The sequence below is a fragment of the Pan paniscus genome, chromosome 11, assembly GCF_029289425.2.
Source record: "Pan paniscus chromosome 11, NHGRI_mPanPan1-v2.0_pri, whole genome shotgun sequence".
Taxonomy (NCBI): domain Eukaryota; kingdom Metazoa; phylum Chordata; class Mammalia; order Primates; family Hominidae; genus Pan; species Pan paniscus.
Genome location: NC_073260.2, coordinates 116,062,353 through 116,077,044, shown reverse-complemented (window position 1 = coordinate 116,077,044; position 14,692 = coordinate 116,062,353). Strand labels below are relative to the sequence as shown.

General features: G+C 36.9%; 1 protein-coding gene across 43 annotated transcripts in view; it reads right to left on the bottom strand.

Annotated features, from left to right (window-relative positions):
* Positions 1 to 14,692, bottom strand: part of PTPRD (protein tyrosine phosphatase receptor type D) — a 2,308,100-nt gene that overhangs the window by 199,550 nt on the left and 2,093,858 nt on the right. For 31 of the 43 annotated variants that reach the window (XM_055092146.2, XM_055092147.2, XM_055092142.2 and 28 more), the window contains 5 exons: positions 14,066 to 14,254; positions 12,099 to 12,116; positions 10,404 to 10,514; positions 6,754 to 7,023; positions 3,325 to 3,906 (listed from right to left, as the gene is read on the bottom strand). In XM_055092146.2, the coding sequence (XP_054948121.1) occupies positions 3,325 to 3,906; positions 6,754 to 7,023; positions 10,404 to 10,514; positions 12,099 to 12,116; positions 14,066 to 14,254 (1,170 nt within the window). Of the gene's footprint in view, positions 1 to 3,324; positions 3,907 to 6,753; positions 7,024 to 8,990; positions 9,352 to 10,403; positions 10,515 to 12,098; positions 12,117 to 14,065; positions 14,255 to 14,692 lie in introns of those variants that run through there. The other 12 variants (XM_055092152.2, XM_055092155.1, XM_034929726.2 and 9 more) reach the window with 2 other exon arrangements.

The following is a 14,692-nucleotide window of genomic DNA, read 5'->3' as shown; positions in this document are numbered from 1 at the left end:
TAGATACACTTAGTTGGTTTTTTTTTTTTTCCATTTCTAAATGTTTTCATGTACTTCTGCACTGGAATAATCTAATAGCTACCTCAGTGTTTCAGAAGTAAGTTATGTATAATTCTTAGATAAATATATGAATAAATGAAACAATTGTGTTTTTCTCTCTTGCCTCTTTTCATTATTGAATACCTATGCTGGCATAAAAACACAAAAACTATCCCATTAAGTAAATTATTAATTTAAAAGGTAATGGTAGTTGATAATGATTAGGCTCTGTGTCCCCACCCAAATCTCTTCTCAAACTGTAATCCCCATGTGTCAAAGAAGGGACCTGGTGGGAGGTGATAGAACAATGGGGGTGGTTTCTCCTATGCCGTTGTCGTGATAGTGAGTGAATTCTCATGAGATCTAATGGTTTTATAAGGGGCTCTTCCCCCTTTGCTCTCCTCTCTCCTGCCACCATGTGGAGAAGGTCCTTGCTTCCCCTTCACCTTCTGCCATGACTCTAAGTTTCCTGAACTCTCCCTAGCCATGTGAAATTGTGAGTGAATTAAACCTCTTTCCTTTGTAAATTACTCAGTCATGGGTATCTCTTTATAGCAGTGTGAAAATGGACTAACACAGCAGTTGAAAGTATCCAGAATCCCTGGATTTAAATTCTGCTTTTGCACTTAGTAACCTTACGACCTACGGCAAGTTTCTGAATCACGTTTTATCCTCTTTGATCTTCAATTTACTCACTGGCAAGTGGGATAATTCCACATCTGCCTAATTGGTTTGTGAGAATAAATACATGCAAAGTTCATAGTATAGTGTCCTCCATATGTTAGCTACTATTATGATGATTACATATTAATAATTTAATGTTTTACATATTAAGTTACAAAATGTTTCCCTCCATTATCTAATCTATACCCTGTTATGAATTTTATTGCATCCCACAAAAATCCATATGTTGACATCCTCATCCCCAGTACCTCAGAGCATAACCTTATTTCAATATAGGATCTTTGCAATGGAATTACTTAAGATGAGGCCATAAGAGTGACCCCAAGTCCGTTATGACTGTGTACTAGTAAAAAGGGAAATTTGGGCACAGGCATGCTTTTGGAAAGAACATAATGTAAAGATGAAGGTAGTGATCAGATGATGCTTCTACATGTCATGGTACAGCAAAGATTGCCAGCAAACCAACCAACAGAAGTTAGGGCAGCAGCATTAAGTATATTTCCCTCACAGCCTTCAAAAGGAACCAATCCTGCCAACACCTTGATCTCAGACTCCCTAGGCCCCAGAACTGTGAGACAATAGATTCCCGTTGTTTAAGCCACCTAGTATGTGGTTCTTTTTTTACAGGAGCACTAGAAAACAAATAGAACCACTACACTCTATAAGGTGGTTATTATTATAGACTAGAAAACTGAAGTTCAGAGAGAGATGACATAAATCACCTAAGGTGACAGCTAATAAACGAAAGCTTGGGATTCAAACCCTGGTTATGTTACTCCAAGACCAGGGATTGAAAAACTAACCACAGCTGAGAAATTTAAAAAGCTCAAAGTGGAATGTAAGTTCCCATATAATTTCTTAGAATTTTTTAATTGTTATGTAGCTGCTAAAACAGTATAATAAAAAGCAATCTCATAATAGTTAACCACTTTTAGTCAAGAAAAAGCAGAACAAGATTTACAGATGTCTACATTTCCCAATGAGAAGCTTTTTTTGGTAAGAACAGCCTACAGTATTTTTTTTCGCATATTACTACAGCAAATAAATACAGAAGTACTGCAAATGGCACACAGAGAAGATATATGGATAGTTTTTAATACAACTGTGGTGAGACATATTTTTATAGCTGGCTTTCCTACAATGTCATAGAGAAAAGAATAAATCCATGAACAAGCCAATAAGAACCAAATAATGGTATGAAAATAAAGGCAGGCAAACTATTAATATAAATGTGCTCTGAGATTCCTAGAAGCAAGGACAAATAGTTAAACATACTTCATATAAAGACTATGACATGAAAACAAGTCAGTGATTCACAGGTATCAGTGAAATAGATGAGACATACATTATCTAGTACTGGCATCTGAGAAAATTTATTAATTCATTGCCAGGATTAGCAATGAGTTATGTCTACAGATTACACTGTCTCCAATAATATGATTATTATGTAGATTTCAAAACAAGCCAACAGCATGATGCCAAAACATTCGTAGATTAATGCAGGTTTAAAAGATGCCAACACAATAAGGAGTCAAAGAAGTAGCTCTCAGATGCTCAAGAATAAACTTTTTTTTTTTGAGATGGAGTCTTGCTGTCACCCAGGCTGGAGTGTAGTGGTACAATCTTAGCTCACTGCAAACTTGCAAACTCCATCTCCCAGGTTCAAGTGATTCTCCTGCCTCAGCCTCCTGAGTAGCAGGAATTACAGGTGCCTGCTACCATGCCCAGCTAATTTTTGTATTTTTAATAGAGATGAGGTTTTGCCATTGGCCAGGCTGGTCTCAAAGTCCTGACCCTCAAGTGATCCACCTACCTCCCAAAAGTGTTGGGATTACAGGCGTGAGCCACTGTGCGTGACTCAAGAATAAACTTTAGAAGAGGCCTGTTATTTTATATTAGCCCAAAGCCAAACTGATCACCTTGACTCAAAGACCAAAGAGGTTTGATAACCTCTTAGGAAAATAAAACCACTGGGAGGGCCAAGTTTTCCTTCATAAAATAGTCTAATGTCTGCTGTAGCTCTTAGCAAAGTTAATCAATCAGGCCCAATGTTCTTTCTGAGATCTCGGTGACTGTCTCTCTTTATCCACTGAGGCCATACAGAGAAAAACAGAAATTAAAGCCACTCAGAGAATATTTATTTTCAAGCCAGTAGCTTCTGGCAAATATAAGCCATTTAAATACCCAAGGCCCTGTAACAGTTTTATTTTTTAGCTTTGTCTTGAACCATCCAATCTTACACAAATTAAATACTCTTTTGAGACCACTCTACCATACTAGCTATTACAAAGAAGTGTAGTTTTTCTATTCTCAAAACTGGGCATGGGGGAGACATTTTTCTATCTCACATAGAGAAGTCTTCAAGTCATTCCCATACAAATTAAAAAGAAGGGGTGTTAATGCATTGTTCTGCTCAAAATGATTAGTTTTTCAGATGTCCATGCTTGTTCCTTTTCAGATATCTATCATCTCTTGCTTTGAAGCCCTAAATCTCAAAAATTAAAATTCATACCATCTTTGTTCCTTCTTTGTTTTTGTCCTTCTCACCTCTTTGCACCAGCCCTTCCCTCCTGCCCTATTTCCCTCCTCAACCAAACTTACCTCCTGTCTGAGTGATGACTTGTATGTCACTTGAAAGTGGACCATCTCCAATTGAGGTAAAAGCCAGGACTTTGACAGAATATGTTTTCTGGGGCACTAAGTTGCCAATAGTAGTGATTTGGCTGTCGGCTACATTGTGTTTCATCCAGTTGTTGACATGTTGAGTGGGATCCATTGTATAATAAACTCTATATCCTTGGATCTGTCCATTTGGCTCTTCAGGTTCCTTCCACTGCACCAAAATGGTGGTCGAACTCAACATTCGTGCCTGGACATCCCTCGGGGCACTGGATGGCGCTTGCTCTGAGGTTTGTGTTAGCACAGGTTCGCTGGGAGGCCCCCGCCCAATGTTATTGACAGCAACAACCCTGAATTCATAATCCGAGTAGGGACTTAGTCCAGCGACACTGTAGCGTGTGGTCGCCACCCCATCAATTTCTTTGTAAGGTTCCTCAGAGTTTTTAGGTTTATGCTGAATTATGTAATAAGAAACAGGCTCAGGGTTCCCAGAGTCCCACGTCAGTGTGATGCTTGTAGCTGTGCTCTCGGTCACTACAGGAGTTCCTGGAGGTTTGGGTAAGGCTTGGATGGGGGAAGATAAAAGACAATGACTACCCATCATCTCTACAATATTTCAAAAATCTATAAACTCTACTATGAAAATGACAGGATTATGTATCTACTGAAGATTTAATTGAATGAAATTATAGCAAAGAGTAGTTTTCTGAATGGCCAAGAAGGACAGTAAAACATTCATAGGTGACACAAATCCTGCTTTCCTAGAAGGGCTTGACAGCATATTTTTAGGCTTGTATCCAAATCCTCTACTTATTAGCTAAGTGATCCTGCACGCATTTCTTAACCTCTCTTTGCTTTAGTTTCCTCATGTGGAAATGGGAAAAATATTATTATTTAAGTCATATTATACAGCTGTATGTAACTGTATTTCATGGGTTTGCTGTGAAGATTAATGAGCCAATCCACTAAGATTCTTAGAATGTAACTGGAACCCACAAAAAAACCTTAGTATTAGCTGCAGTTATTACTATTATTATACCAAAAGCTTGGCCAATTAGCCCCTTGCCCCAATAAATAAATGGTATAACTGAAATACCAATAAACATTGAAAAGAACAAAATGTGGAATACATTGAAATGAAATTAAATTGCTATGAAACAATAACATCCATATTCTGGTAAGACACAGTACCATTACTAAAAATTTTCTTGTAAATGAAGAACCAAAAATTTTAAGGTGCAAAAGAATAGAAATTTCAAATCAATGTTTTATTCTTAATATTTAAAAATTGCTGAAGGAAGTAAATTAAGGCACATTCACTAATCACTTTTTAAGGTATGTTATGGTCATATTAATACACATTCTATATTCCACATCAGAAATATCCGATGTAGCTACATGACAAATATTTGCAATAAAATCCATCTTTTTAGAGGTCTAATTATTTCTTTTTAGCAGAAGAATACAAATCAAAATACTACTAATTAAAAATATAAACTGTCTGCTTTGCTGACCTCATATTCAAGTGCCTTATTCTAAACAATGATTCTGAAACGCAGTGCTATTAGGGTAGGAAGGGGCATTCTAATAGTTGACTCTTTAGAGAACTCTCAAAGGGTAACATTCATATAATCAGCCCATTAGTGTCCCTGTTTCCTTGCCAACATAAAGGCAAGAAGTATAACACCCCCTAGAATGGCAGCTTTTCAAGAGCAGCAAACTTGTACTTCTGACTTACTGTAAAATTGTGAATGCCTAGAATGCTGCCTGGCACTTGGTAGGTTTTTAATGAGAATCGTTAAACAGTTAACTGAATAAATGAGTCAGCACCCATTCACCTCACTCTCTTCAACCTGTTCTTTTGTTTTGATTTATTTTAATTTGCCATTAAGATTCACTCTTATGTTTTATTTGTTTATTTTTGAGGTGGAAAAGACAGGGAAGTGGCAAGAGTCAGGAAAACAAAGATGAGAAGGTGAACAAAATATTAGTTTAAAGTGGCCCCGGCTTTTGAATTCTTAAAGGTCTTCAGCAAGCCTTCAAATATTTAAAGCTGAAATGGTAATTATAAAAAAGGTGATTCAATATTTACACACTACTCAAAGAACTACAGAATGATAATATTTTGTCAAGGGAATTTACTGAAAATAATAATAAAATGAAATTTGTTTAAATATTCTGACCTGGCATTTTTCAAGGCTGTGTGCGCTCCAGACTTCCCCTACATGTCTTTCTGAACTTTCAAAGCAAATACAAATATTGCTAATTAAAGTTGTGCTCACTGATATTTAGCTGACATTATTAGTTTCACTAAGTCACATTTATTGTACAGTACAGGTTTTATGTCTGTAATGTACAGATAAATACATTTGTGCTTATTATATTGAGGTTACACAATATAACATTATTTCACGATTGTAAATGTTGACAATGTGTACCTTTGTTCTCATGTCATTAGTTTTATATAGCATATATTTCATATATACGCTTGGTTAAAGATACGATACCAATTATAACGTGTATTGCATTTTCTAAGATCACCCCCTAGAATGGCAGCTTTTCAAGAGTAGCAAACTTGTACTTCTTACTTGCTGCTGAATTCCAAATGCCTACAACATTGCCTAGGAAAAGAAGATAATTTGTGTTCATTTTGCAATAGTTCTAGCCATCTGCAGAAAACTTAAGTTGCCCTATGTCTGACTCAATTTGCAAACACTTTCTAGAATTCTATAAACACTGGGGGAAAAAAAAACGGTACCCTTACATGCTTGTACTCTTTCTCTTTAGTTCAAAAATATTCATGTAATATAGTACTTTGGTTATATTTAGTCTGTTTTTTAAAGGAAAGAATATTCCTTGAGCACTCATCTATGCAAGGGGAAAGATAAAACTACAACAGAATATACTCTTACTTGCCTTTTGATTTTTAACGGTAGGGCCCACCAAAAAGTTAAACCATCTATTATTAGACTATGTTGATTTCAACTTTTTTTTTCTTCTTTCGCCTTTGTATTTAGAAATCTTAAGCATTTATTAATGCTCATATTGACTTTTCTTGGGGTTCCTATCAAGGTTCTGGTCTAGTACGTAGACTGTACACATCAGTCCCACCATAATGGTCGACCATGTCTAAAATTCCTAGTTCTGTCTGGTTAGTGCCTGGGCCTCCATGGACTGTCTTTTAATATTCTGATGATTATCTCTACATAGGCTGCCAGATACTTCCAAGAAAAAATCCGCCTATCTAGGCTTATGCATGTTATATAATACCACAGATATGATTAGGTTATACACACATTTAAAATGCTGAATGATGAATTATTTTAGATTTTCAAGGATGGGCTTTCTAGAGGCATTAGTCACTTGCCTTGAGTGTACCCAGATCCTCAAAGCATAATCCATTGAGCATACCTTTGACAGTGATCTGTGCTATTGCTTCAATGACACCCAGTGTTGACATGGCAACACAGGTGTAATTTGCTGACTGTCTTACATCATTCAGTTCTAGCACATTTCTTCCTATTGGCATATCATCTTCAGGTGTCAGATCTTCTGCCCCCAACATCCACTTTACATAAGGCATTGGTGACCCCACGGCCACACAGGTGATATTAACGCTTCCGCCTGGCATGATTTCATGATTAGTGGGTGGGATAGAGAATCTTGGTGGGACACGGCGAACTGGAACAAAACACAAGGGAAATGATAACATATACAAGGCAAGAAAAAGTGGATTATTAAAACACATGACATGCACCGTACAGACACGATTCAACAATTGAAACATTGTGGATTGTCCAAAAACAAAACATAAAGAAAAACTGTGGATAATACAGACCATACAAGTATGGTGTGTGTATACACAGAATTATTTATTTAGTTTAGTCATTGATATCTTAGACACACTAATACAAAAGTTGATTCAGACCTACAAGGGCCCCACAAAAAACTATCTACAAACTAACAATACACAAACATCATGCATAAGATAAACACAAAAACATATACATGCAGGCATATAACAATGATTCTATGCAGGCATGTATATGCAGAAAAGGGGGCTGGAAGGTCACCAGCAAGTTTAAGTTGAGTATCAAAACCAACTTCAGTGCTGTGCACTTCCAGTTGATGTGAATGTAGGTGTGGGACCACACTGTCACATCCCAGCCCTGGAAAACATCACCTAGAGTACACTGAAAGTGCACTTTATGTTTTCAGATTCATAGTGGATGCAGCCTCAAGACCTCACACTAACACTGGAACAAACACAGAAATGTATATACATATTGATTTACAGTCACAGAAGAAGAAACAGGCTAACACCAGTAGAGATACTGGATTGGGTCATGCAAGGCATGCACAAGATGGAATCTCAAGGCCCGTGCTAAGGATATTGAAAGAATGGCTGGAATCCAAGACAGCAATGACCGCAGAAGAAATAATGGGGCAATAGAAATAAACATGAAAGGGGGAGGTAAAGTATAACGATTGAAACACAGTGACTTAGGGGATGACAGGGTTGAAAGACAGTAGATTAAGCTCAAGTTGTTAAAAGTAAGGATTGCAAATTCAGAAAGGGAGCTGGGTGTTTCACATACAGGATTCCATCCAATTCATATCTAAGGTAAAACAACATAAACGACAACAAAATCTTTTAAAAGGCTTTTTATGCCCACATTCAAATTGAGGGACACTGGATCTAAAACATACAGCAGGACATGACATTAAGAGAAGAGATCATATTAAAGCAACATAACACAGAAAAATTACCAAGCAATGTCAGTTCAGTGTTCCTGCTTCAGATAATCTGCAGGTTTATGTGTGTTTAAGTAAATGTGTTTTGGATGTGATACAAGGAGAAAGTGAGAGATAAATTGGTTTCATCTGGGGCTTTTACTGGCAAAATGTCACACCATAAGAATTTGAGATCTAGAGGGTAATCTTTAGGGAGCACACCTTAAATACATTTAATAAAGATTTTTTAAAAATTATAAATAAACTGATAAGTAACCTCATAACCCCAAGAAGAAGATAAGTAATTCTGTCTGAAAACTTTTTGGCTGCTCTTAAGGTCGAGATAAACCTCCGCTTATTTGAGATGGCTCACTGCAATGGCCTCATGGGTGAATGACAGTCATAGGAGAAGAAGAGAAAGCTAAGCATGCCTCCTGCAGCCAATTCACAGAGGTTACACAAAGCAAGCAGGAGCCAGTGTAGACTCTGAGGTATCAAAGAACATATCAAGAAAAATGGAGGAGAGTTTAGTCTTCATGCTTGGGATTAGGGGAGAAACTAGAAAAAGTCATTCTGTGGGCAGCAGGCATCCTTATAAGACAGAAATTAAAGGCAGGGTGGGAGATGGGGACAGTGGAGCAGGAAGGAAAGCAGGAACACTGACCAAGTTCACTGGACCTTACAGAGTTAAGTGTTACCAGTTACCATGCACCCAGGTACATTCTCTCCCACCATGCACCACAGTTAGACACCACCAGCAAGCACCGGAAGCCATGGCCAGGGCATTCTCTGCTAAAACATACCATTAACCAAAAGAAGAACACAATGCAGCTACATTCATTTCATTTGTATTCTTTGTTATTGGTTTAATTAATAGTTTTGTAAGGTGGGTAAAAAGTAAAAAACACACCAACCTTCTCGCAGCTCTGAGGGATGTAGGGGGTTTGATGCAGAACACAATGAAATGAGGAAAGGAGAAAAACAAGGGAAACACAGAGAGAGTAAAAAGGCCATATCAAGGCTTTCAACTGCTACTTGAACATCTTTATTCGCTCTAGTTCATCCTTCCTATCTCAGCTGGAAAAGTTAGCAATACCTCACAGACTAACATGGTATTAGAAACAATAGCTAGCATCATTTTGAAATTTTCCATGGAAGAAGGTACACATGCCTCATGCAGCAAGGGAGGTCACTATTGTGGAAAAAGGATCAAGGGGCTTTCGAAGAATTTAGAGAAGAAATGACTTTCTTCATATTTCCCCACCCCAGACTCCATAAAAAAAGAAAGGAGAGAAAAACATCCCCAGGGAAACAAAATTACCTCTAACAAAAATTTCAAAATCAAGCTAGGTATTTTCTTAAGGGAACCCATCCTATTGTAACTTAAAGCCCTCTCAGTCTTTTCTTTAATCCCACCCCCACCCATGCCTTTGTGGTTATTCACAGATATGTAGACCAGGAATAAGAACACTTCCACTGGATAAAAAAAAACTACAGGAACTGGCTTTGAGAACTCTCGGGAAGAGGAAGTACTTCTTTCTAGTTGAATGGAAAGGCATAGCCATTCATAAGCTCACAGTTTAATCATTTCTATTACTTCATGAGAACATATGAATGTATCCTCATAATTCATTCTTGTCTCAAGGACAACTCACATTACTATTTAAAATACAGTTTTCCATCGCAATCAAAAAACTAAATGTTTCGGTAAGTCTTAATAATTCAAACAAAAAGGTGTAGATATGTGCACATATATGAATACACATGTATATATAATACTATGTGTTTACAATTAAGAAAGTATACGAAGACAGAAATACAACTGTGCTATTTGCATGTAGCACTTGTTTTATAGAGTTAGCAGCTTTATCCTTACAGTTTCAGCAGCAGGGGTCATGAAGACATAAACACCTTTATGCTTGGAATTGCACAGAGAACTGATTAGTAGCACACCAAGCAATTATTTCAGGGTTTTAATAAGGAAACAGAAGAGAAACAACAGAAAAAAACAGAAAGAAAAAGAAGAAAACCTCAAACAAATGCAAAGCACAGTTCAATCAATACAGTAAAAATAGAAACCAAGATGTAAAGATGCAAATATACTTACAAACTCCAAGCCTCAGGACAGATTATACTCAAGAGTTGTCTTTTGGAGTTAAACAACATATTTTAAATTTTTAACTTTTCTATTTACTAACATGTTTCAGCTACGGTCACTATTACCAAACCAGCTTGTTAACTACTAATATAACAACACGGACCCTGCGGCGTCTCAACTCCCCCTGAGCCTGAATGAAGAAGCGATGCCAGGGTTATGTCATTCCTACCTCTGACATATAAATTGGCAGGAGCGGAATAGCGAGTGCCCGCGCTGTTGGTGGCAACACACTCATATTTTCCTTGGTCAGACTCTTCACTCTGCTCAATCTGAAGGGCTCCTGTATGGATATAAAATATATTGCCAAAGAGATGATCAGAGAAGGCTTTCTCAGTTCAGAAAGCTAAACCTCTTAACAATATGAAAAGCCCTGCAAAGCGAAGGTCCACTCAACGTCGATTCAATCTCTTGCTAAGTTGCACAGACAGAAAATGATGCGATGAGAAAAACATATAGAGATTATTTTTTTTACATCATCAATGCTAGCATTAGAAATCAATATCTCTTTTCCCAAGCAAGACTTCTAGTGATAATTAACACTCTTATTTCCTAGACTAATAAAATGAAGATGGGTGAGACTGCTTCAAGGAAGTATGGCTTTTAAATAAAACAAAAGATTAATTTTTGGTTTTGTTTTGTTTCATTTGGGTACCAAAAGTGGCGCAAAAGATAGGTACGCTCAAAAAAAACCAGGCTGGGTTTTCAAGAAAGTCTTCTGCTGAAGAGAGGCAAAAATACGCAGCGAGCACAAAAAGGCTGCACAAAGCAAAAAATTAAAATTAGTCATTATAAATTATCAAAATATCACTTAAAGAAATAAAACTCCCTTAAGACATGCAGATTTTTAAGAAAAGAAAGACAGTTTTCCATGACTTACAATCATTTATTACGTTTGCTGAAAAACAAAGAGCAGTTGAATTAGAAGATTTTTAAAAAGTTAAAAGGCATGGCCTGTGCCACAAGGAAGAGCCAACCAACCACTGCTTGAGGACCCTGAGATGGATCCCCTAAGACACCCATCAAAATCCACCAGTGGGATTAGCAGTGTGGTGTCACAAAACCCCAAGAAAAATACAAAACAAGAATTACAAAAGAAATGCACACTGAGTCGAAGTATGAAAAACCAGCAATACCACATACCACCAAGAATACTGAGCACCTTTTGTTTCCATAGCCTGAAGGACAGAAGATCCAAAAATCCGGAGACGAGTAATCCAAGAAAAAAAGAAGTGGGGAAAAAAGCATTGCTGTCAGATTGTAGACGAGTGGGATCAGGTGGAAAGGGGAGTCATTCTTTGACTTTTAAGACATTAAGAGAAAAAAGAATTGAAGAACAAAAGCAAAAACCTTTTGAAAGATAAAGACAAAAAGCAGATGCTCCAGGGTGTCTTCTGCATGTCTGCCACTGTTCTCCAGACCACCTTGGCTTTGGTCCAGAACAAGAACAGCTAAGGAAGAAAAAAAATGATCTTTTTTTTCCTCCGGCTGGACAAAAAAAAAGGAAAAAGAAGAAAAAAAAAAGAAAAAGGAAAAAGGAAGAAGAAGAAAAGGAAAAAAAAGAGGGACAGATGGTACACTGTGACTGGTCTGTGGTCTAAAGACCTGGATATGCTTTCTTTGAAGCATATCACAACTTAAATAATCATTTTCATAAAGAAAGAAATGAACAAAACAAAGAGAGAAAGAAAAAGGAAAGAAAAGTTCACAATATGAGAGTCACTGATCATAACCAAACAGTACAAAGAAAAAAAAAAGTTGATGGACATTATTGGAATGACGCTGAAAACAGGACAAAGATGAGAGGGATGAAAGGACAGAAAGAATGAGTAAGATCATTCTGTGAACGTTAGTTCAGCACTCTTACCTCTTATTGGTGTACCACCTGGGTGGATAATATGAATGCAAATAAGATTAGAAAGAAGAAGCATTAGTACGAGAAGAAGGAGGCTAGGGCTGGGGAGAAGAATTAAATTAGATTTACAGAATTAAATAAGGTCTTAAAAGAAACTTGAATTACTATACTGGTAAAACAGGAATATATTAGATAGTATTATTAGATCATAAAAAACAAGTTGCATTATACCACAGAGGGTAAAGACCGCAATAGGCAGCATTGCCTTTCTCAGAGAAGCAACTGAGTTCTCAGGTCTGGGGTCATATAGGGTTAGAATTATATCTTATATGCGTCATATCTCTTCAAAAAAAACTATACAATATTTTTAAAGACATAGTTTAGGAAAACACTGGCTAATCTATTTAAGTATATATATAGATAAGCATATATATATATACTGTGATAGGAAACGCTAAAGACTAACTGGAAACAAACATTGTTGATTGGATATCTTATACTACTTGCTATGCTACATTGGTGTGCCATAACTTGTGTACTATTTAATTTTTCTGCACAGTGTTCTTACGATAACAGTTCTGTGGAGGTGTGTGTGGGAGCCACTACAGAGATCTGGTGTCTACACTGACAGTTAGTAAAATGCATGCCATGCATTTTATTAATAATAATAATAATAATATTCTGGATATGGAAATTAGTGGGGTTGAAGTGCGCTTCAGAACTAAGCACTTACCAATAGATTCTGGAGATTTAAATACGGAGAGAAGAAAGACAGCATAAAAATATTATTATATTCCTTATAATTTGGTACAAATTTTTCAGAGTTAAAGCTTTATATACTAAATCATCTATGTTACATGTGAATAATTAATTCTTCATTTACAATAACAGAATGCTAATCTACACAATTCTGCTGACAACAAGCAAAAGAGGCAGTTAACAAGACGCTTTAACATCACAGGACAGGTCAAAAGCTGAGAATTCTGGGAAGACAGGCAGTTAAGCAACTTAGAATTCTATACCAATATTACTACCAACGTCAAAGTAAACGGCTTATTATTATATTTCCCTGTGAAATTACCTAGGGACAGGCTCTAAAACTTAAGAAATTTAGAATTATCTCTACTTTTAATCTAAGAGAGCAAAGGCATAAACTTGGGATGGGAATGGGAAAAGGAGAACAGTGTAAAGAGAGAGAGAAAACAGCAAAAGCTGGAGTCTACACCAAAAGCAGACTTCTGTAGATCCAGTCACTGGAGGGTTCAAAAACCTTGACGGGCGCACACTACTGTGGCTAATGTGTAGAAAATGTTCACTCACAATGTTATTATCATAGCATTAATAAAAATCCCCTCCTTTTACTGGTATTTTCTAAAGACTTTTAAAAACATACATCTGGTTACTCATGAGATAACGTTTCTATGTTTTTATGTATTAGTGAAAAGAAAGCAGATGTGCCCAGACTTACTAAACTTTGGTACCTTGATGAGTTCAAATGTAGAAAAGATAGCAGAAAACATACTTTAATAAAATTGAAACATTTTAGGGTTTAATATGAACATTTTATTTTTTAATGGATACAACCATTGGATCTCCTTGCAAGTTCTGAATGAAGTCCAATGTTGAAATAAATTTGTCTCAAAAGAAAACAGAGAAAGAAGAAAGAAAGAGGAGAAAATGGATCCATCAAATACTGCGAAAAAGCAGTAAATTAAAAAATTACCAAAAATACAGTCACAGCAGTGAGCAATGTGGATTAAACAGAAGCTGCAAAACACACAGAGAAAAGGAGAAAGACAGACTCTGAAACAGGCTATGACATCACAAACATGGACCACCCATTAAGTAACAGAGAAAGAGAAGAGGGAGAAAAACCAGTACCTAGAAATAAAAAATAAATTAAAATTAAAAATAAAGAGAGAGAAAAATTAAAAAAAAAAATTCTCTAGGAGTTAGTAGAAACAGTAACAAGACCCTACCTGATCGTAACTGCTTAATACGACCATTGTTGTTGCTTGTGTCCACGGGTAAGAAATCTTTAAACCAAGTGATTTCTGGATCCGGATTACCACTGGCTGCACAAAGCATGGTGGCCGTGCGAGTACGCTCAACCACCTTCAGCTGTGGGCCCATGTCAATGGTAGGGAAGCCCCTGGGAATTTGATCTTCTGCAAGACAAAAGGTGATAGAAACATTCAGTTAATAAGTCAGATGCTCCAAATTCAAGAGATTCCCCAGAAATCTCTCTTTACCTTACTCAGTGCTTGTTGAGAACCTAACACAAACCAGGCACTAATAAATTAGAACACAGTCACAATGCTGTTACTGATCAGAAGAGTAAACAGTCTATGTAAGAGGCCATCAGACTAACACAGAGCTCAGACGGGGCCGACTATGATGAGGGGATGCAGTGAGTTTTCCAAGAGCAAAGAGGGAGAAATAATTATAGGGTTTGTGCTTGAGATCAGTGAGTACCCAGAGGAAGCTCTGATTTAAAGTTGGCATTTAGGAAAGAACACAATCGGCCAAGTCACAAAAAGGGGAGAAGGAGATTTTAGAAAGATTCGGGAATGTCACAAGTGTAGGCATTGAGGTAGGAAAGGTTT